The following is a 24,589-nucleotide window of genomic DNA, read 5'->3' as shown; positions in this document are numbered from 1 at the left end:
TACAATACAAAAATATGTTTTTTTGTGTGTCACTGATGATTGTTTTAAGTGCATCTAAGAGTTATTGTGGTATAATATACCATACTTTTGTGGTATACACATGTAAAGAATGAATTCCCCAGCACTATCAAAAAGATCTGACTGCTGCATATTTTATACCCTAGCTAGCTCCTGATGTTAGTGCTGTTTAGTCCTGCTGTCTTAACTGCTCACTGATGAGCACTCAGCAGTGCTCCAGCTCTGAGATGCTCTCCTAAATGATGCAAGTCGTAGAAAAATTACACACTGTGGTGTCTAGAGTTATACTGAGAGATCATACTGTGTATGTTCACTTCTATGCATTTTAATTGGCTGAAATGTTTTTGGTCTTTCTAAGTGAGACGGCATTTGGGCTACTGTAACTCACGTATCTCATTATTGAACAGTCATTGTTCATTATTCATGTTTTATATGTTTACATCTATATTATGTAGCATTTTTTCTTTAAAAAAAAAATACAAATCTGTGTCAAAATTAACTTCTGGCTAGACACGCTATCAAATGCACTGTGTGCGTTTTTGGAGCAGCATTTAGTCATTTAGCATTATATTTTATTGTTATTTTCTTAGAGAAAGGTTAACTCCTCTTTATAGTTCATGCACATCACTTGAAAGGGAAGCGAGTGACATCAGTCAGAGCCTCTTTGCCGGTGTTGTGCTGAATTCAGCACCCCCGCCAGGAAAAGCACCCCCTCTCGGAGCGTATTTCTAAGTGATGTTAAAGTGCTTTTATCAAGAATACAGTGCGAAGCCGCTGCCATGAAGGGGGTGCTTTTCATGGCGGGGGTGCAGATTTTGGCACTACTATGGTGCCGAATTCAGCACCCCCACCTGGAAAAGCATTCCCTCACGGGAGAGGCTGCAGGTATCATGACTATTTTTCCTTATTGCTTAGAAGTCAGCGTAGCTTAGAACAGCATATTGGGTATTTTAATTTTCCAAAAAAAAGTTTAAAAGTCAAGAAGACGTACGTGCGCACTCCCGAGTGCGGGTGCTTTTCCTGGCGGGGGTGCTGAATTCAGCACAACACCGGTTCTCTGCAGCTTGTCCAAAAAGTTCTGTAACATAGTTCTGTTAGTGTTTGAAGAGCTTTTTGACTTGATAAATGACTTTGACTTGATAAACTCCATGAAAACATCTCACTCCTATTGAAAATGTTCACAGATTGGAAAACTCAATAGCTCAAAAAACTGTGCTCAACAGTCAACAACACCTTTTTATAATGATCAATAGACCCGCGGTTTAGCTGCACTGTCAACACTGTCAAAGATGCTGGCAGCACTGATGGATAATTGGCACGAGTTAATTAGCAGGACATGATCTAACCCTCAGAATACAGATTTTTCTTCTGCTTTTATGAAGAAGATTTACATTTTAAACGAAAGAGTGAATTTAAAACACTAATGACTTGCAATGAATCACAATAAGCCCCATGAATTGTGGATAATCCGGCTTAATTCCCACAAACAAAATGAGAAACACCAACATTAAGGATGCTCTGAGTTCTTCTGCAGAGAATATCTATCTGCAAGCTCAGAAGAGAGAATACACTAAAAGACTGCCTTATTTTATTATAAGGAAGTCTGTTTGCTTAGAGAAGATCTTTAAAACAGTACTTGGTAGTTATTACTATTCACTTAAGAACAGATTTAGAATCTGTTCTTAACTTTAGAACACCAGTTTTTCTGTTTGGGGGATGGTTTATGAAATAAAAAGGCCAGTGTGAAATATAAAATATTGCACACAGGCTTCCAATGCAATAGAAAAAAACTATAACATATTTCAGTTAATTTGATTTATTTGCTATATTAATTTTACAGTATAATATTAGAGTCTTTTTTTCTTTTCTGTGCATTACAGACAGAAAACAGCATTCTTACATTTTTTTTTCTTCACTGGAGATAATGTAGGTCTGAAACGATTAAAGAAGACAAAACCGTGTGCAGTATATGTTTTTAATATATGCTTTTTTATATTAAACCAGGTAAACAGTCCTGCTGTTACAGCTGTACTCGGTGGAGTAGTGGAGTAAATGTGAGGCACTCATGATCACCTTATCTCTACTGCTGATACAATCTCAATAAGTTATGCAAGCATGCGTAATTAGCATGCATCTGTTGACTACATGTACAGTCACCTCTTTTTCTGGTGCTTTGATGGGAACTGCATGTTCTTCAGTTCCATAAGTTTGGCTCTCGCTCGAGAACAGAGGCCTTGGCAGAGCTAATGAATGTATTGTAGTTATTACAGTCTGCCAGTTCTTCTGTACAGCAAAAATACAGATTTGTTAAGAACTAGGGTCTCTTATCATGCTAAATAGAGAATAGAGCTCCAGCTTCAGACCAGGTTCTTTCTAAGACATTATAAGCCTGGATATGTTGAATTTACTTGAAAACTTAAGTTAGCATAACTTAAAACATCAAGCTATTACAACTAAAGAGGGAAGTTGATTTAACTTTTTTTATTTTAGTTAAACTGTAAGACCGAACAAGTTAAGTTTACTTAACTTTTTTAAGGCAGCTGATTTGCTCAATTTTTGCAAGTAATGGGGAATTAAAACTTGAGTTAGCATAATTTAGAACATTAAATTATTACAGCTAAAGGGGAAGTAGATTTTTTTTTTACTGTAAGACCAGATAAGTTGAGTGTACTTAACTTTTTTAAGGCAGCCGTGTTGCTAATTTTTTTTAAGTAATGCGAAATTTAAATTTGAGTTAGCATCAATTAAAACATCAAGTTATTACAACTAAAGGGGAAGTTGATTTATTTCTAAGTAGCCCAGGGGGAATCACTACACACTGATGGTGAGTGTCAGTCAGAAACTGTTGGACACACCCAGTATGCAAATAGATTGTGACAGAAGCCAATGGAAAAGAAGCTGCCAATGGCAACAGACTAAACTCAGTTATTATAAGTTGGTTCAACTCAATTATCTCAGTTTGAATGTTTATATGTGCCCATAAATGTTCAACTAACTCAAAATAGCTGAGTAACGTTAAGAAATCTCCAATTTTATGTAAAACAGACTTAAATCATTTGAGTTTAAACAGCGTATGGGTTTACAGTGCAGTGCTAAGCTAAAGGAGCTCCTGTGAGCGTCAGGAAGAGAGGAGCACTGAAGGGAGCGCTGCAGATGTCCGCTACTTTCTGCTGTGGGGAGCAACTGTTCGTCCTGCTGGTCTCTGTGTAAATGAGCCTGGCAGGCCTGAGGAATGCTGGGAAGAGTCCTGAGGGTTGGAGAAACTGCAGGAGGAATCAGGACAGAGGGTTAGCCTGGTGCCTGCTGACACAGGAAGATACTGAAATCTGGCCTCGTTCTCCACAGGGCTTTAGAACTGTGACGGGCGTATACATGAACTCCTTATCCTTTATCCTTTCTCTTATTATTTTCATTTCTATTAATCTTACTTTTTTATTTATTTGTTTTTATTCATTCATTCATTTATTTCATTTTGCCCATATAAGTAAACTATTTGTGTACTCAAAGTGTACCATTTGTACACCCAAAGCATACTCAAAAAGTATATTTTACATCCAAAAGTAGTCCAATTAAGTTCCAAGAAGTATTGAAATAATACACTTGCATGTCTTCTACAAGTAAATTGATCCAAGTGTTCTTACTACATAATATATACTTGGGAAAAGGGCCATTTCTCCTAATGGGTTCCATTTCTGTCCCTAGGAAATTGTGTGTATGAATGTGCACTCAAAATAACTTAAAAATACATTTTATTACTAAGCATAGTATCTTGCACCTTGCACCATCTTGCAAATTGCAAAAGTAAGATATATAATAAAATAAATAATAAAATCTACATAGAACACTAAAAAATATTTAATTTGTTACCTGCATTTGTTAGTTATTATATTTCATGGTAAAGTTTATAGTTATAGACTCTCTCCTAACCCTACCCTAACCCTAACTATAAACTTTCTCATGAAATATAATAATTAAAATCCTCATACACATTTAATCCAAAATACACATTTAGGTCGTGTCCCTGGGTTTCACTCATTCTTGTTACTGTAACACTTTTTCTAAAAAATCTTAAAATCCCTGGAAAGTGCCTAGTGTCCTCATGCTATTAGAATAACCGTCATTTAGCTATTTTCCTTGGTTTTGCTAATTTTATGCTAAAACTCATTCCTGTTACATTCATACCTGTTACTCAAAACATAAAATGTAACAGGAGTGAGTGCCAGTAACAGGAGTGTGTTCCAGTAAAAGGAATGAGTGCCAGTAACAGGAGTGAGTTCCAGTAACAAAAGTAAGTGCCAGTAACAGGAGTGAGTTCCAGTAACAAAAATAAGTGCCAAGAACAGGAGTGAGTTACAGTAACAGGAATGAGTGCCAGTGACTGGAGTGAGTGCCAGTAACAGGAGTGTGTTCCAGTAAAAGGAATGAGTGCCAGTAACAGGAGTGAGTTCCAGTAACAAAAGTAAGTGCCAGTAACAGGAGTGAGTTCCAGTAACAAAAATAAGTGCCAAGAACAGGAGTGAGTTACAGTAACAGGAATGAGTGCCAGTGACTGGAGTGAGTGCCAGTAACAGGAGTGTGTTCCAGTAAAAGGAATGAGTGCCAGTAACAGGAGTGAGTTCCAGTAACAAAAGTAAGTGCCAGTAACAGGAGTGAGTTCCAGTAACAAAAATAAGTGCCAAGAACAGGAGTGAGTTACAGTAACAGGAATGAGTGCCAGTGACTGGAGTGAGTTACAGTAACAGGAATGAGTGCCAGTAACTGGAGTGAATTACAGTAACAGGATTGAGTGCCAGTGACTGGAGTGAGTTCCAGTAACAGGAGCAAAGCTCCCTGAGTTTAACCAGTACATGTTTTGAATAGTTAAATGTATGTATTATTAGATTCAGAATTGAAAAAAAAGGCACCCATGTTTTTGGACCAACTTTTTAAAGTTTGGATCACCCACAAAAAATAAAGAATTGGACATGTTTGCTACAGTAGTCTTTGACTTGATTGATTCAAAACCTTTAGATCAATAGTAAGTCATTTTTCCTGCTTGTTCCCATGTTTTATTAGCCTGGTCAGAGCGTGGGGTCTGTAAGAGGGATGTTGTTTGGTTTTAATCCAAATTAGCTCACGGACGGCCTTCCTTTAGCAAGGTCCCACTATTGTGTTCGCACGTTCGTGCGCTCAGGATAAGAGCCGCCCACGACAGAATGAGCCGAGACTCATGGGTATAAAATTAAATAAATAATAAAGATCTCTGGACCTGCCTGTCATCCATCTCGCTTTCTTCTACCTGACAACATCCTATAAAACTGTTCCTCTCCGGTGCTTCAGCCCTCCCATCACATCTAGTGTCTACATGAATCATAATTAGTGATTTGCATGGTTGTTTGCATATACACTGTGCACTTTGCTGAGAAGATCTACACTGGTGTGAAAAAGTGTTTGCCCCCTTCGTGATTTCTTATTTTGTGCATGTTTGTCACTCTTAAATGTTTCAGATCATCAAACAAATGAAAGTATTAATCAAATACAACACACATAAACCAACAAAAATATTAATATTAAAGGGAGAAAGTCTCTTTCTTATGGTGGAGTCATGAACGCTGACCTTAACTGAGGCAAGTAATCTGCAATGGTTTTTGACCTCTTGGATGAGTCGTCGCTGCACTCTTGGGGTGATTTTGGTTGGCCGGCCACTCCTGGGAAGATTCACCACTGTTCCAAGTTTTCAGACTAATAGATCTTGATTACTTTCTTTCTCATTTGTTCCTGAATTTATTATTTTTATGTTGGCATGGTGTCTAGCTTTTAGGTATCTTTTGGTCTACTTTTCTTTGTTAGGCAAGTTCTATTTAAGTGATTTCGTGATTGAGAACAGGTGTGGCAGTAATCAGGACTGGGTGTGGCTAGAGAAGTTGAACATGAAATAAACCACAGTTAAAAAGTTATGTTTTAACTGGGGGGCAAACACTTTTTCACACAGGGTCATATAGGCTTGTTTTTTTTCTCCCTTAATAATAAAATTTATTTATTATTTAAAATAATTTATTTAAAATATTTATTTATTTAAAAACTGCATTTAGGTTACTTGTGTTCTCTTTGACTAATAATTAAACTTTTTTGATGAATTGAAACATTTAAGAATAAAAAAAAGAAAAAATAAGAAATCATAAAGGGACGAACACTTTTTCACATCCCTGTATCTCCTATCTGTCAGTCTTGATGCTGTCTGTCAGTCTGTCCATTCAGGACAATTGTTCTCCTAAAAAATCTATTTTCTAGCATTCTCAGCCCATGGACTACAATGACTCGACTGAACACGTGACGCTGCTGCGTTCAGCCTCGCCCACCTTCTGATTGTTCGTTTCCAACACCTGTTTTTACTTGTATAAATAGCCCTCTGTTTCCTTTGCTCCTCACCGAGTATTATCTAGTTTTCAAGCTCTGTTGCGATGCGGTTTCCTTGCTTTCTTGCCTTCTTGTTATCAAGCCTTTTCTGTTCTTTGTTTACTCTCTTGCCTAGCCCTCTAGTTCTGCTATTGATCTTTAGTTACCGATCTTGCTTTCCTCTTTGACTACTCTCTTGCCTAATCCCTTTTACTCCTGCTTGTCGTACTGTGTACCGACTCTGGTTTTGGCTCTATGTTCTGGTATGTTGCTATTTATTGCTGCCCTTTTGTTCACTTGCTGTACTTTGGGATCTATGTTTTTCATAGACTGTGTATAGCTGGACAGTGCATCTTCTCTCAAAAGTGAAGCCACCACAGGTCGGGCGCCCCCTGCTGTTCGGTTTCAGAAAGCCGTGTAACCCCACCCATTCCCATAGGTTTCAATGGCAAAACAGACAACTTTCAATCACGTTTTTTTCTACTGTAATTCTACCTCCATTATTTAAATGCAACAGCTAGTGTAACCTCTGCTTATATTGTCAAATTTTTATATCCCCACAGAATTTGTTTTTAAAAACGTTATTCAGCTCTATTCAAAAAAGGTGTGGTTATTGTAAAAGGGCTGGTTATGGGCGGGACCAATAACAGACCGTCATCTCCGCTCCGCCCCGCTCTGCAGCCTGTGACCGCGAGGCAGCCCTCAGGGGTGGGGTTATTTAAATGAGTATCCTGTCTCTCCACAGTCTTTATCCCTCCTCTGGTCTCTACTGCGCAGACTCGGGTTTCGGGATCTCCAACATGGCGGAAGATTTTAGCTTCATTTTCATTGAATGAATGGGAACAGTGACACAGCGTCCATCTTTTTTTACAGTCTCTGGTGTTTTTAATAGACATGTGTTTTCTAATCAGCACTTGTCTCACTCTGTCCTGGCCCAGCTGACACTATCACTGAACTATTCAACCAGACCTGTTTCTAATTCTTAGGAGATGTTCTACTAATAATGGTTTGCTGTTCCTTTTCAATTGGTATTTCTAAATTGCAGTCACACATTAGGAAGACAAGGCATTGGCCTGTTGTCTCTCCCCTACACTGCGCTCATTAATAAAAAGCTCTGTTAGCTTTTAGTTTTCATTGCAGATTTGGGCCTGTTACTGGAGTTTAATGCATGCAGAACCTGTAATGGGTGTATCCTTGGCTTGTAAAATTGTTTGTTGCTGTTTATGGATGAACTGCTTTCTTCATTTGCCAGGATGCTTCATTTAATGCCGTACAGAAGGGAGTGTTGAGTTGTTCTGGTTTTCCGTTCCGCCTCTTGGTCCACATCTGTCAGTGGCCATGAGGTTGCCCTACTTTGCTAATGAGAATGAATGAATCCTCTATTTTCCAGTCATTTCTGTATAATAAAACCCTGACTCTGGTGCTCTCTCTCTCAGTCATGCACTATATACCAAACAGTCAGAGGTGTAAAAAGTTCTGCTGTTTGTGTAGATATGAGTTTTTAAAGTCAGCTGCTGACAGTTTTTGTGATATTTTCCTGGACACTAATGCCAAAGCATTTTCACCCCTGTATGAATTTCCAATTTTGGCTGGCTAATGCGGATAATCCAGCGTTAAAATGTTCTCCTTCTCTGATCGTCGCATCACTGAACTGGAGTTTTCTCTTAAAGAAACTGTCCTCAGTATCAGCGGTTGGTGGAAACTTTTTGGGGGCTTAATTCTTGGGTCAGCTAATCCTTTTCACTTCTACTTAAACGCTGAAATCTGAAGAAGAATCCAGCAAACTTCAAATCATGAGATAGCAGTATGGAAATTATGAAATGCTACCTGAGGACAAAGCTGTCAAAAGTATTTATGTTCACATAAAATACAAAATACAGATACTAGGATTTAAAAACCTGTCCGTAGAAGTTAAAGAGATAAAACTACTGCTTTCAAAACTACTTATGAACTAAGTATAAAAGTAAAAGTAATTAGGAAAGACAATTACGAATATACAGTATATCTACACTGATGGTGGTCTGGAAATGATGTGTTTAGGTAAATTTCTGGTGTATTGCTATCTTGGTTGCGGAAAACACAGGTGTTGCACTGACTGATTTAAACCCTGACAACAATTAGCTGTCAAATGTTCATTGCTATCTTTGGCAACACAGTTGTGCCATTTGTACACCCCCACTTATTACACACAAGAACACACAGCAGTGCACAAACCCAACTTTTACATCAACGCTAAACAGAATAGCTGTTCTCGTAAATGAGCTGCTGGTACACCTTCACAGCGTGAACGAGCAGGTCAGTTAAAGAAGCTTAGTTGGACTGAGTCTCTACACGGATCATCTTCATACTAGACTACATACGTATGCTATGTTCTTACTGGAGTGTGGGGAGTCAGAGAAAGTGAGAGAGAGAGTGAGAAAGAGAGTGTGTGAGAGAGAGAGGGAGATAGTGAGTCAGCTGGTGGAAGCATTTAGTAGACTCTGAGGCTGAGAAGTGAGGGGGATTCTCATTATCACATCATAATATCACAGTGCTGTTCAGTGAGTGTGCACCAGCAAGTGAGAGATTAACAGTGTGTGTGTGTGTGTGTGTGTGTGTGTGTGTTTTTCTCTGTGATTGGCTGAAATGGCTCGTACTGTTCAGTGTTTTGGCTTTATTGTCACTAATCGCTGTTGTCTTGTTTTATAAAGCCCTGCTAAAGACTGGGATTCACACCCCCTTTATTTACAACCCCAGTTCCAATGAAATTGGGATGTTGTGTGAAACATTAATAAATCTGAATACGATGATTTACAAATCCTTTACATGTAATGTTCAATTAACTTCTCTACAAACTTCTCAACAAGATATTTAATGCTTTAAAGGATAAACTTTATTGTTTTTTGCAGATATTTACTCATTTTGAATTTGATGCTGCAACACTTTGTGGTATATATTGTGGTGGTCTTATAGGGCTAAATGATGGTAAATGTGTGTGTGTGTTGTACAGTGCAGCACGTGGTGGGAGTAGTTGAGGCTGAATGAACAGGATGAGTAGAGCTGGGTTTTGGAGGGTGATGTACGAGGCCGCTCTGCTGCTCGTCCTTGGCCGGCGCTGATTAATGAACACACACTGTCCCATGGTGGGCTTCACTGGAGTGTGTGGAGCTGTGAAAAGTTCTCTAATGCTGAATGAAGCTGTGTGTGTGTGTATTCAGTGTGTGTGTGTGTGTGTGTGTGTGTGTGTGTGTGTGTCTGTGTGTTCACACAACTCATTCACTTTCTCCTATTCACTATTTCTTTTCTCTCTCTTCCAATTTATTCCTGATTTCACTTCCTATCACTCTTTTTTTTACTCTTTCTCTCGCTTTTCTTTCTTTCTTATTATTATCCATCTTTTCTGTCTTTTCTCTCACTTTTCTTTCCAATCTTCCATCCCCTTAACCCTTTCTTTCTTTCTTTCTTTCTTTCTTTCTTTTTTCTTTCCCTCCTCTCTTTCTTTCTCTCGCTTTGCTTTCTCTTTTTCCTTCTTTCATTCTCTCCTACTTCTTACTTTCTTTCTTTCTACCCCTTCTTGTCCTTACCTTATTACTTATTAGTTGATCTTCCCTTTCCTCTTTCTTTCCCAGATCTTACGCATTCTCTTTTGAGGGAAAAGACTAGCATGTTAGATTTTTGTTTTTGTATATTATCGCCTTGTTTGACATGCTTGTAACATGCTTCCTGACACTGACCAATAGGAAGACAGGTGCACAGATGTAAATATGGCAAAAAGAAAGCAGAAGAAACAGAAGAAAAGTTTGTTGAGCTGTAGCAACAATACCCCTGCTTTTATTTTGTTTATTCTTCATGTATTTATTCTGTTTATTCCTTTATTACGTTTACATGCACTGAAACCTAGCTAAAGTAGCTACATCTTTACCATACCTCAAGTTCTCTCTGGGGTACACAAAGCCTGTGATGGCCACTTTGGGTCCTCCAGTAACAGCCCATAGTCGCTTCTTCCTCTCCTTTTTTAGTTTTTCTGAGCACAAAGGTCTACGATCAAGCAAAGCACTTCTGTAACCATGATTATCAGGTACTATCCTCCTCCCCCATGATGACCTACAAACTCACACATCGACGTAGATGATAATTGGTTTAGTTTCCCAAATACGACACGAAACAAAGATAGCTGCTTAATCTGACATAGTACAGATAGTGAGGGACAAAATTGTTCTGTAGTTCTCTTTGTATTTTCTAATTTATAAATCACTTTGAATGAACGTTGTGTATGAAAGCTGCTATATAAATAAACTTGCCTCGTCTAAGATCAAGTATTTACCACTTTTTTATCGCTCTATTGGGTGACGAGTTCATACACTTCTTGCAGATGTGGTGGACACCACACACACACACACACACCAGGCTTTGCCTCAACATGCCGATGAGTCATGTTTTATAAGTTGTTGTTATTGTGCTTCCTCTATGGTCTGCAATATGTAGGTTATACAGCTTTGAAACCATGGTAACCACTGAACCACTGAAAAAATGATCAGTCATTTTCTTCAGATGTTCTTCAGTTCATCTGCATCCATCCTGAACCCCATGGCCTTTAAAAATAATAGCTTACAGTCTAAGACAGTATAGTTAGAGGATCTGAGATAAAAAAGCTTGGAGTCTGTGGATATAGGCTATCTAGAATCTATCTAAAAATAGTCTGAAGGTCTGAGGTGAATAGATATGAGCCTGCGGATATAGTTGGGAGATCTGAGGTGAACAGCTCTGAATCCTTGAATATAATGCAAAGATATGAGGTAATTAGCTGTTAGTCTGTTTAGTAAGCTCTGCGGTGAACAGCTCTGATTCTTTGCATTTATTTAGAGGATCTGAGGTGATCAGCTCTGAATCTATAACTATGCAGGGAATATATCCAAGGTGAACAACTGAGTCAGTGGATATGGGGTATTTAGAAGATATCTAAGGTGATCAGCTCTGGATCTTTGACTACAGTAGGTGAGCAGCTCTGTATTTCTAAACACAGTAGATGAACAGCTCTGGATCTTTGACTACAGTAGGTGAGCAGCTCTGAATATGTGGATATGGGGTAGTTAGAAGATATCTATGGCAAACAGCTTTGGATCTTTGACTACAGTATGTGAACAGCTCTAAGTCTATGGATTAAGGCTAGTTACAAGATATCTGATGTGAACAGCTCTGGATCTTTGACTAGAGTAGATGAACAGCTCTGGATCTTTGACTACAGTAGGTGAACAGCTCTGGCTCTTTGACTACAGTAGATAAACAGCTCTGAGTATGTGGATGTGGGCTAGTTAGAAGATATGTAATGTGAACAGCTCTGAATCTTTGACTACAGTAAATGAACAGCTCTGGATCTTTGACTACAGTTAGTGAACAGCTCAAAAAAATGGGGTAGTTAGAAGATATCTATGGCAAACAGCTTTGGATCTTTGACTACAGTATGTGAACAGCTCTAAGTCTATGGATTTAGGCTAGTTACAAGATATCTGATGTGAACAGCTCTGGATCTTTGACTACAGTAAATGAACAGCTCTGGATCTTTGACTACATTTAGTGAACAGCTCAAATTCTTTGACTACAGTAGGTGAACAGCTCTGAGTCTGTGGATATAGGCTAGTTAGAAGATAACTGAGGTGAGCAGCTCTTGATCTTTGAGTACAGTAGATGAGATGAACAGCTCTGAGTTTGTGGATATTGGCTAGTTAGAAGATAACTGAGGTGAGCAGTTCTTGATCTTTGAGTACAGTAGATGAGATGAACAGCTATGAGTCTGTGAATATAAGCTGGTTAGAAGATATCTGAGGTGAGCAGCTCTGGATGTTTGAGTACAGTAGATGAGATGAACAGGTCTCAGTCTGTGGATATAAGCTAGTTAGTTCTCCCCACCCCTCAGAGAGGAGCGCATGAAGGAACCTCCAGTTGGTTTGGATGAGGTGATGATGATGATGTGAGGTGGTCTGGGCAGTGGGCATTCATGGGTTAATGTGAGCAGGAGAAGACAGCAGAGACAGCAGAAGCTGCAGGGCTGCGCTGGTGGAGGATTCTCACGCTGTCTGAGCGGCTGAAGGTTGGAGTGGTTGGAGAGCGGGGGGACGGGGGTTTATTGTCGGTGAAACCACGCGGCGCGTTAGCGTTTCCATCTCCATCTGACGCTCAGACCTTCGAGCTCCAGCGCTCAGAACATGTGGAGATAGGGAGAAGGAGCGGCTGAACTGACCGGGGGAAGTTTTGAAGCCACTGTTTGGGGTTCCTGGCTGGAATTGGGACGTGTGTGGAACTCATGCTGCTGTGGAGAAGCTGAGCTCTGGAGGAGCAGTGATTGGTTCACCTGTGTGAGTCTCTGCGGAAGAGAAATTTATGAGCTCGGATTTTGGATTTCAGAGCGACGTCGACGGATCTAGCCCGCTTCCAGACCCTGGAGATCACTTTTAACGGTAGGATTTAGGCGTTAAAGTCCGTGTTTGGTCGTGTTTGTGGCGTGGTGGTGGGTGAAGGTATCTCAGGGCGTGTTTGGGTTCAGGTTCTGCTGCTCAGAGCTGCACCTGTTGGGGAGTCGGGGAGTCTCGAGGACGCTGGATTGGCCAGTTAAAGTGGTGCCTCTAATAAAACCTATAAAACACGTGTAATCAGAACGTGCACTATACATTTGTGCTGCTGCTGTTTGGTGTTGTTCTGGTTGTTCTGCCTATTATTATTTCATCATTTTAATGACTATTTTAGTCTGATTGTATTTATTGTACATGTGGTCTCTGTAATTGTAGCCTACTGCTTGTTGTACAAGGTTGTATTATGTGTTGTGTATTAATGGTAGGTAATATGGCCCTAAAATAATATCACAATATTTTAAGAAGGAATTTACGATAATATTGGAATTCTAATGGTATCATCTGATAACTGTCTTTTTTTTTCTAAGAATAATCTGTATCGAATGGTAAAGGCCAATATTTCAAACTTACTTCAACATTTTCAAAATTCAGTCAAAAATAATTAATTTTAAATGTTATTAAAATCTTGCATTCATTTAAAATCTTTATTTTTTTTTTTAAGTTATAAAGTTATACCAGTGTCTCTTTGTAAGTTCTAAATGTGTGTATCGTCATCAACAGACACATACATATGTAATATTGAATATCAGGGTATTTTGTAAGGATGCACCAATGTGGAAATTCTGGGACGATGCCAAATCTTTAATTGTATTATTCTAGTTTTCAAGTTTTAAAGTTATACCAGCAATTTTCTGTAAGTTATAGACTAGGTATTTGCATTATTAAATATATACATGTGTAATATTAAATATTGGGGTATTTTTTAAGGATGCACCGATGTAGAAATTCTGGGACGATGCCGATATTCCATATTACCGGTACACATACACATGTTGTCGCTTTCCAATGCAAAACATGTATCTCAAAAACAGGAACTTTACAGCAGCGCGATTAAACCTTCTTTACTTACAATGGAAGTCAATGTTAAAAGGTTTTATTTCAGCAAATCTTTGGACAATTTCTGTTGGTCAAGAAATTTTGAGACAGTGTAGAGGTCAGATTGTGTGTCAAATTATGTAATAAACTCAACATAAAAAGGAGAAACGTTTTCTTTTTTTTATTGGACAGCGAGGATTAGAATGTGTCAATGCCGATATAAACATTTATAACCATCACCTGAGAAATATATTAATTAATTAATCAATTAATTTATTTATTTATTTAGCTAACTTGTCAATTCATTTTACAGAAGCACAGTGAGTGTCAACCAATTATAGTAGCATGGTCAGCATCACTTGGTCCTTTTTCCAGCATACAATACATACTGTTTATATCAGCAAGTAACGTTTTAAACATCGTCCAAATCGGCCAATGCATATTTTTCTAAAAATTAAAAAATTAAATTAAATTAAATTAAAATAACACACTCCTTCTCATTCAGTGTTTTTCTTTATTTCTTTATTCAATATATTTTCGACATTGTAGATTAATATTAATATTAAGACATGAAAACAATTTAGGGACACATATGGAATTATGTAGTAAACAGTAAAAAAATGTGTTTCTCCTCCACAATCCCCTGATCTAAACCTGATGAACTGAGACGGTGATTTGAGGTGATTTGTGATGAGCTGGAGCTACACAGCGTGAAGAAAAAGCAACAACTATTGTTCAGCACCTCCAGGAACTCCTTCAATACACTGAGAAAACTATTCCAGGTGACTCTCCCTCATGAAGACACTGAGATTAAAATACCAAGAGTGTGCAGACCTGTCCTCAAAGACAAATGTGATACTTAGAAGAATCTAAAGTATAAAACATTTTCTGGATTGTTTAATACTTTTAGTTAACTAAATAATTTTGCCTGTGTTCCTGTACAGCTTTAATATAGTCTTCAAAATTAAGTTTATAATGTAAAAAAATAAATAAAAATAAACAAAACACACTGAATGAGAAGAGATGTTACCAGACTTTTGACTGGTGCTGTAAATCATCGTGATCACACAACCTTTTTATAACCTTTTATCTATTGTTGTCATTTTGCTTGCTATCAAGGTGTTGATAAGAAGGTTTTGTGTAACTGTGACAGTGTATTGTGCCATTATTTTATGAACATACCAGTGTCTTAAAAGTGTCTTTAAAATGACAATATTATTGTTTGTCATAATTATTTCTGGGATGATATAGTATTGTCCAAAAAATTAGATACGTAAATATTCTTATTTATAATATATTTAAACGTTCATTGCTCTTTATGATGATGTGATTGCATTATTTTGTTTTTTAATACAATTGATATATTAGGGCTGGATGATATAAAATGCTTGAGCTATTCTCGATTACAATATTTGTTCTTACACAACTTCACTTTTTTATTCTTAAAAAACACATCATTTAAAGTGATGCACAGCCTATTGTTTCCTTTTTCCATTTAATTTAATTTTTTATTTTTTTTACTATATTATTAATATATCAGTGGCTAAAAATCCTAATGTGTCTTAAAAAATGACAATATTTTAGTTTTTTTTGTTTGTTTTTTTACAATTATACCTGGAACTTTACTGTATATCGTCCACAAATTAGATGTCTAAATATTCTTATTTATAATATATTTAAAAGTGCATCACTCTTTGTAAGTGTGTGATATTCTACTATTAATATATCAGTGGCATAAAAATCCTAATGTGTCTTAAAATAACAATAAATACATATATTTTTTGTATTACAATTATTTCTTGCACAATAGCAGTTATATGCAGGTTATTGTCCCAGGCTTAGTGAGGAAAGCTGCTGCTGCTTCTGCTGCTGGGTAAAACTTCTTTACTTTTGTATTATGTACATTTTATGCAGGTCCGATATGGAAAACACAAAAACACAATAAACTAAAAAGCTATTGTTTATAATTAGCGCTGCTTCCAGGTGACAGTGGCCCATCCATCTCCTCATAGTGGTGATTATTATTATTATATCTCACAACTCTAGTGTGTTCCGCCAGAGAGTGCTCTGACAGTCTGCGCGAGAGCTGGAGGAGAAAGGGGGGAGCCTCTCGCGCACAGATCACTGTGGATAGAGATCAGTCTTTAGGAGCAGGAGTGAGTGTGTGTGTGAGTGTGTGTGTGTGGCTGGCGGGAGGCTGAACTGCAGAGGAGATGCTGCTGAATGCCCCTGAATTCCTCTAATGAAGCTGCTGTAGATGCTGCTGATGCTGAGGCTGCGCTGTGTATGAATGTGTGTGTGTTGAGTATGAAAGAGAGAGAGAGAGAAAGAGAGAGAGAGAGAGAGAGAGAGAGAGAGAGTGTGTGAGTGACTGAGGGGTTGATATAGAGGACTGTACCTCGTCCCGACTGCTGCTGCTGCTGCTGAAATATTAACTCTGGATCTGAGGGCGCAGCTCCATGCTGCTGCTTCAGGAGTGGAAAGAGTCCAGCAGGCGGTCAGGCTGAGCCGCCCCAGAGGACCAGCCTGACCTGACTGCTGCTGTTTCACTGGAGCTGCAGCCAGAGCCGGAGGTCCGCCGTCGGATGGAGGTCACCGGAGCGGACCCCCGGACCCTGGAGGAGGGCTCGGAGGGAGAGGGGACACCCGAGAGCCTGAAGAATGAGGACGGGGTGCTGCAGTACTCTGGAGAGTGCGATCAGTATGGGTAAGAAATTGACAGGGGTTTACAGCTTGGCATCTTTTTGAGGGGGTGTTGAATTCCTTCACTTTAAGTGGATACTTTTTGTGTTTTGAAAAGCTGTGAAGCTTCCTTGTGTCGGGTGGTTTCGGGTGGTCGGTGGTTGAAACTGGAGGTTGCAACATATTTTTATACCATATTTCTGTTGTAATATATTTCAAATCTCTGATGTAAAGAACATCATGAATAGTTTGGGGTTTGTAGGGTTTGGCTCAATAATTCACACACAAAAAAAAAGAAAGTAGTTTGGCTCGTTTTGGCAACTGCACTTGCACAGGTCTCAGACTGGCTCTTTTTGTTCAAGGACGGGACTTCCTTCACTTTAAGTAAATACTTTTTGTGTTTTGAGAAGCTGTGCTTCCTTGTGTTTAGTGGTTTTGGGTGGTCGGTGGTTGAAACAGGGGCTTGCAACATATTTTTATACTATATTTCTGTTCTAATATGTTTCAAATCTCTGATAAAATCAATGTCATGAACAGTTTGTAGGGTTTGGCTCAATAATTCACAAAAAATAAAGAAAGTAGTTCGGCTCGTTTTGGCAACTGCCCTTGCACACATTGAGAGGGGCAACTAGATTGGCTCTTTTTGTTGAAGGACGGGACTTTCTTCACTTTAAGTGGATACTTTTTGTGTTTTGAAAAGCTGTGAAGCTTCCTTGTGTTTGGTGGTTTTGGGTGGTCGGTGGTTGAAACTGGAGGTTGCAACATATTTTTATACCATATTTCTGTTGCAACATATTTTAAATCCCTATTAAAAAAAGAACATCATTAACAGTTTGTAGGGTTTGGCTTAATAATAATAATAAAAAAAGAAAGTAGTTCGGCTTGTTCCGGAAACTGTCCTTGCACAGATCTCCACACTGAGAGAGGCAAGCCAGCCACCAGCAACCGGATTGGCTTTTTTGGTGAAGGATGGGACTTCCTTCACTTTAAGTAGGTACTTTTTGGGTTTTGAAAAGCTGTGCTTCCTTGTCTCTGGTGGTTTCAGGTGGTCAGTGGTTGAAACATATTTTTATACCATATTTGTGTTGTAACATATTTCAGATCTTTGATAAAAACAGCATCATTAATAGTTTGTATTGTTTGGCTCAATAATTCACAGAAAAAGAAAGTAGTTCAGCTTGTTTTGGCAACTGCCCTTGCACAGATCTCCACACTGAGAGAGGCAAGCCAGCCTCCAGCAACCAGATTGGCTCTATTTTGTTGAGAGACTTTTCCAAACCTTTCTGACAATTTTGGCTGAATCTCATACACAGAGCAACTTACATTCAAATCAAAATTTGTAGATAATTATGTGTGATCAGGATGTGATCAGTGTAAGAAATTGCTAGGGGTCCAAGCACTTTTTACAGCTCGGCTGCTTTTGGGGGGGTGTTTAATTCCTTCACTTTAAGTGAATGCTTTTTGTGTTTTGAAAAGCTGTGCTTTCATGTATGTGGTGCTTTTGGGTGATCTGTACTGTGTCAGAATGTTTCAGACTTTTCTGGTTTTCTGATTCCTCAAATCATCCAGGCAGTTGATTAGTTGGCTTTGCCCATCTGGCACATTCTGTCTTTTCTTTGTTATTAAAATGTATTGAATCATTTATTGCCTTGAGTTGTGACTTGCTGTGATTGTGATTTGTTGCATTCACACTGTTTAGATCAGTTTATTTGGTACTGCTTCTAAAATTCACCCTTCAAAGACTTTAGTTTAGTAAGACTTTAACTCTGGTAACTCATCCTGTGCAACAGATGAACTCTTGGTCTTCCTTTCCTGGGGCGGTTCTGATGAGTGCCAGTGACTGCACTTGAGGATGCTTTCAGTTTTTTAAATGTTTTGGATTAGCTGACTAACTGACTAACTCTTTACTTTGTTGAGTAGTTGGGTAATTTAAGTTCTTGAAATTTCTCAGATTGACTAAAGGAAATTAAGTGTAACAAAAATAACTTAATCACATTTAGACTCTCATCTCAGGTATTAGTCACTTCTATACATATTTTTTTCTTCTGAACGCTATTATATTGACATGTCTTGGTTAATATTTGCTTGATTGAGTATTATAATTGGTAAAAAAAAAGATGATTCTTTAAAAAGAAAATGTTTTAAAAATGGTCTGTTTGGAAAGTTGTGTCCTCAGATGAACGTCCTGTCCTGAGCAGAGAGTGCCTGTAATCAATGTGCTTTTACTCTTTTAGTTTTACTCTTTGTTGTTTATCTCTCCCGAACTGCAGCGTGGATCAATGAGCATTTCCTCTTTTTTCCGTGAACACGTGAGCATCATTGGCTGCATTCACATCACCAGGCTGAAGTGACTCAAATCTGATTTTTCTGCCTTAATTTTACACAGATCAGATTTTTTTTCCAGTATGACTCACAGATGAAAGTGAGTCATATTAATCACACTTTATATGTGGTCCTAGATCAGATATCTATCTGATTTTTGGGAATGGAACATTTAGGTGGCCAAAATACTTATAGGTACGTCTGTTCACTAGGTGGTAGGGCTGGGCGATAAGCCCACAATTTAACATTAACATTATATAAGGCTGTATGCATTAATTAATGTATCACTGTGTGCATGTGTGCTGTTTCAGGAAGAAGTTTGTTCACGTTAGACAGATGCAGATGACATTTATTACATTTTTGAATGTGAATCGTTGTGACCGAATTTTGGGAGCTGTTATTTTGTGCTTTTGAGGCTGGTAACTCTGATGACTTATCCTGTGTGACAGAGGAAACTCTTGGTCTTCCTTTCCTGTGGCGGTCCTGATGAGTGCCAGTTTCATCATTTTAACATTTTTGATGATCTTTGCAGTAACTGCACTTGAAGATACGTCCAGTTATTAAGATATTTTGGATTTACTGACCTTCATTTCTTAAAATAATTTTTTTATTTTCTTTGTTGAGTAGTTGAATAATTTAATTTTAAACTTAACCACAATGAACGCTAAGCTGAACAGTTGGTGAAGCCGTATTAGTTTCTCTCTGGTTTTATTGATATGCTCATTAAAATAACACATAACAAGCGGGGCTTTTCAGATGGAGTTGAACAGGTTGATTCTGATGGAGTATAAACGCTGAATGATTGGTTTATTTAAGAAAGACAGAATCCTTGTGATTGCAACATGACCTGCATAACCCTGCTATTTATGCTAAGTGTGAAAAATAGCATGCAAAATGGTAAAATATAGATATATTCTGCATTTTTCAGCCTTCAAAAGCAGCAGAGCTGCTGTATTATTCAACAGAGTGAGGGAAAGTGAAAGCACCATCATTTTAATGCTGTAAAATTGGACGTGTGACATTTAGTTATAAAAAAAAATCTGAACTGAATAGCAGTTGATGGCAGGTGGATTAGTCATTCACTTTCTTTGGTGCCCCACTGGACTCCACCTGGCTTTAAGCCATGTGCTCTCATAAACTGCATGGGGGGCTCGGCTCTACCGCCTCATGAACTCGAACTGTACAGAATAATCCAAACAGAAACAGAGCACCTCTCAGATCCTGTACTTAAATAGTAGTGTTCTTTATCTATACTTTACTGGTGTATTTATTTTTAAATATATTGTATTTTCACACAATTATCTAAACTTTCTCCTCCTTACATTTTAAAAATAGCCTCGTTACTCCTATTTAATTTCAGCTTTTTCATTCTGGCTTCTTATCCTTCAATAAAACCCCTATCCACACACACACACACACACACACTCCAGCAAGAGCATAGCAGATGTATGTAGTCTAGTATGAAGATGATCCATGCAGAAACTCAAGAGGACTCCAGACAAACGTCCAACTAAACTTCTTTAATATATTTACATTCTACTAAAATAAATGTATTTTCAATGGGCATATATGCAGCTGAAACACTAGGGAGCCTAGTGCATCCCAAATTTATCAATATAAACATTTTAATATAACATTATAGTCATTATGACTTTTAGAAAAATTGGTTTTGGGGAAGGAGGGAGGGGGGGGGGGTAGTGCACTAAAGGATTCTGTGGCGTGTTCTAAGCTTTTAGTCTTATTGGCATTTTTTTACTTTTAATATTACTTTTACTATTACTTAATATTTTTACACCTTCACTAAAAAAGTAATATTATGATAATAAAGTCATGATATTATGAGATAAAAGTCATAATATTATGTGAACAAAGTCTGTAATTTATGAGAACAAAGTTGTTATATTATGAGAATAAAGGTGTAATATTACATTAATAAAGATGTATTGAGTATTAATATGGTAATGAAGTCATAATATTATAAGATTAAAGTTGTAATATTATGTGAAAAAAGTTGGTAAATTACGAGAATAAAGTGGTTACATTACAAGAATAAAGGTGTAATATTTTGAGATTAAAGTCAAAATATTACAAGATTGCTATTGTGTTTTATACCTGTAAGGACTAGGTTATAGGTGGTGGTGGAATCAAAAGCTAAAACACAATCAGATTTGTGCTCTGTAATGGAAAGAAGAACATCTAATACCTGATAACACATGCTGGTATTTGTATTAGTTAATACAGAGTTATATACAGAAAATAGAGTGCATATTGGTCCTTTAATAAATGATAGTTTTTTGAGAAATAGTTTGAGCTCTGTTAGAATAAAGTGTTCTGAGACGTAAGGCCAGTTTTTAAAGGATCATCCCAGCAGCTTATAGGGCACAGCCTGTACTGAACCGCCAGTGCTACTGACCAATACGCCCCCTCAAATCAAAGGCCGCAGACACGGATACAGTATAAATGGTCTGCTGAAATGGATGCTTGGTGAGAGTAACCAGCGAGTAAACGTTCCTCAGACACAGGCTTTTCTCCTAAATGGAGTTTGAGGAGTGTGTGGAGGTGGGTTGAGGGTCATAGCGATGTACAACTGATAAAATGCTAAAAGTACAATGTAAACAACTCACAACACAGAGCACTAACACATCCACACATACAGGTTTCTGCCTGTTTGAGATTATTACTGAGATTGAGATTATAGTTTTTATTGTTTATCAAAAAGGAACCCCATGCAAACTAAATCTAAATAAAATAAAACAATTGGCTAAAAATTTTTCATGTCATCATTTACAGGATGCAGAGGCTGCTGCACAGTGTGTTCTCTACCTGGCAATCCAGGGTGTGGAAATTGAAAGACTAGGAAATGGTCAGTGGGTGGAAAAAACAGCTACTCAATTTTACTGTCACATAAAAAATTACTTAAAATAAATAATTAACTCGAACAATATTCATGATTGCAGACTGCAGATTTTGTATTTATTGAGCTATTTACTGTATTTAATGTTTACTTGCTTGTTTTCAGTTTATATGCATGCACTAGATTTGTGTTTTTTAATGTTGTTATATTTTTCATTTTGTTTCACTTTTATTATTTTATTCAAAAGCCTTGGTAAGTAACTGTTTACAAAATAGACTAACTTTTAAAAAAAAAATCCGTTTTTTTTATTAAATGTAGAACTGTTATATTTATACTTAAAAAAAAACTTTAATATTTATTTTGTTGCAGTAGTATAGTATATTATATTTTATAGTATAGTATATTTTGAAGTCAATTGTATTATCATTAAGAATATCGTTATTGCAAATATCCTGAAATATCGTGATACTATTTTAGGGCCATATCGTGTTTATACTTATGAGTGTTCTGATTGGATAGAGCACACCGCACTAATAAATCAGTTTGTTTTTTGTCAAACAATCTCTTTGTGTTGACACATGATTTGTTGGCTGTTTTGTTTTATGAGTCTCTGAGACGCTGCTCTGATTAATGAGCTGTTTCTTTGGTACAGGCCTGCGCTGAGATGTGTAACATACGGTCACGCATTAGAGAGGTTTTGCTTTTTTTTGCTTGCAAAACAGTGTTGTGCTATAAGCGCCGTGAGCTAAAGTGTTTTTAAATGACTGGTGTATTAAATCTGCTGTAGATTGATTTATTTATTGATTTTTTTGTCAGATATGAGCCGCAGCCAATAGGAAATTGATGCGATTCTTCAGAAGCGGCAGGCATCTAAATAATTAGCTTAATTAAATATGCCGTCCCGAACCACTCAGCTCGGCTATTATACTTCCAGGCACATGATTTATTCTCTGTTTCATTTGTTTGGATAAAAAATTTACACACAATGTGTACTGTAATTTATGGAGGAGCACATGCAACATTAAACATTAAAACAGAGGAAAAACAGAGGACTTATTTAATAAAAAAACTGTGTTCAAAGTTGAAAATGAAGAGAGATTCTGATTTGCTTTTTGTGATTAAACAGAAGAGTAGAAAATATAAAAAAAATATATATATATATATGCTCTGCATTTTTTGTTCCTTTAGCCAGTTGCATCCATTTAAACTAACACTAATATAGGATCAACCAGTGTAAACACACATCTCACTTTACAATATAGTATACAGAAAGTATGTTTTTTTTTTTTCGGAACTCTCCCATAAATATTATTTTCACTCGGTCTCTTTCTTATTATTGAATCATTAACACTGACCTTAACTGAGGCGAGTGAGACCTGCAGTTATTTAAATGTTGTTCTGAGTTCTTTTGTCACCTCCTGGATGAGTTGTTCATGCCCTTTTGGGGTAATTTTCATCAGGAAAGGTTCACCAGTGTTCCATGTTTTCTCTATTTGTGATTAAAGCTTTAGAAATCACTTTGTAATCTTTTCCAGACTGATAGATGACCAATGACTTCTTTTCTAATCAGTTTTTGAAAGGTTGAAGTTTTTTTAGATCTTTTAGCTTCTTCATGTTGTTAGACGATTCTATTTAAGTGATTTCCTGATTCTACCGGTCTGGCAGTAATCAGGTTGTGGTTGTGGTTATTAAAATTAAACTCAGCTTTCCAAAAAGTGTGATTAATCACAGTTAATTTATGGGGGCGGTCACTTTTTCACAAAGGGATAGATTTGGAAAGTTTTTTTTTTCTCTTAATAAATTAAATTTTTATTTAAAATGTGCTTTTCATATTTTCTCCAGTTATGTTTTTTATGATATTAAGGTTTTTTTTACTGAAAAATGTAAGTAAGAAAAAAATACAAAACAGAAGAAATTTGTAAGCATATAAATATTTTTTATGCCACTGTATATAAAGGCTTTATGGTCTCTCTCACCTCAGCAGATGTCGGCCTTCCACACGGCGGTCTGATTTCATTTCCTCCTGATTTACAGTCACCAATCCCATTAGGTTCCTCTGGCCTGCTGTGAGTTTGGTGGCTGCATCTGTGTGCTGTAGGCAGTGGCCAGCAATTAGCCCAACGTCCTTCAGCAGCTGATGGAAGACTGGGCTGGACTTACCGGCTCAGCTTTTACTCTGATTTGCACCTGGCTGTGACCCAGTTGTCCGTGCTGGCTCTGCGTGCTGTGTGCGGGTTCTGGTGCCAGAACCTTGTGTTCTGCTGGGCTCTGTGAAGCTCCATGCTGTGGCCTTGCCTTCAGTAGATGCTGCAGAGCTCTCTGCAGAGCTGGTGGGTTCCCCCGCTGGGTGTCCGGATTGCCCTTAGAGTCCAGTAAACTTAACTTTACAGTAAATCGAGATTCTCTGTTCTTTAGCTGTGTAGTGTGCAGTTTCTGTGCTGCATTGGGTGAACTTGCTGAATATGTGTAAAGAGATTTAGATTTAGATCTCAGACAGACAGTATTATTAATTAATGTCATACAATATTGATTACAAGTTACATTGTGTAGTTTCAAAAACGTATAATAATGCTTTTACAGTTGTGATGTGTAAAAATGACTTGGCATTATCTCATAATACTGACTTGCCTTTATCTCATAATAATGACTTGCTATTATCTCATAAAAATGACTTGCCATCATCTCATGATAATGTCTTGCCATTATCATTTAAAAATATCTTGCCAATATCTCTTAATAATGACTTGCAGTTATCTCATAAAATGACTTACCATTAGCTCATAATAAAAAATAACCATTATCTCATTATATTAACTTCCCATTATCTCATTATAATGAATTGCCATTATCTCATTAAAAAGACTTGCCATTATCTCATTATAATGACTTGCCATTATCTAATTTTAATGACTTGCCA

At 37.4% G+C, this 24,589-nt stretch overlaps 1 protein-coding gene across 2 annotated transcripts in view; it reads left to right on the top strand.

The window, feature by feature from the left end:
* Positions 1-12,285: 12,285 nt before the first annotated feature.
* caln1 (calneuron 1) overlaps positions 12,286-24,589 on the top strand; it is an 89,068-nt gene continuing 76,764 nt past the window's right edge. Inside the window, exon 1 of one of the 2 annotated variants that reach the window (XM_007248651.4) lies at positions 12,286-12,827. Coding sequence is in view for 1 of the 2 variants with exons in the window: in XM_007248650.4 (XP_007248712.1) it covers positions 16,400-16,521 (122 nt within the window). In the remaining variant the exon portion in view is untranslated. Of the gene's footprint in view, positions 12,828-15,933; positions 16,522-24,589 lie in introns of those variants that run through there. The other variant, XM_007248650.4, reaches the window with a different exon arrangement.

The sequence above is a fragment of the Astyanax mexicanus genome, chromosome 18 (genome assembly GCF_023375975.1).
Source record: "Astyanax mexicanus isolate ESR-SI-001 chromosome 18, AstMex3_surface, whole genome shotgun sequence".
Classification (NCBI taxonomy): Eukaryota; Metazoa; Chordata; class Actinopteri; order Characiformes; family Acestrorhamphidae; genus Astyanax; species Astyanax mexicanus.
Note: the sequence above shows the minus strand (reverse complement) of the source record. Positions and strands in the feature narration are given on the sequence as shown.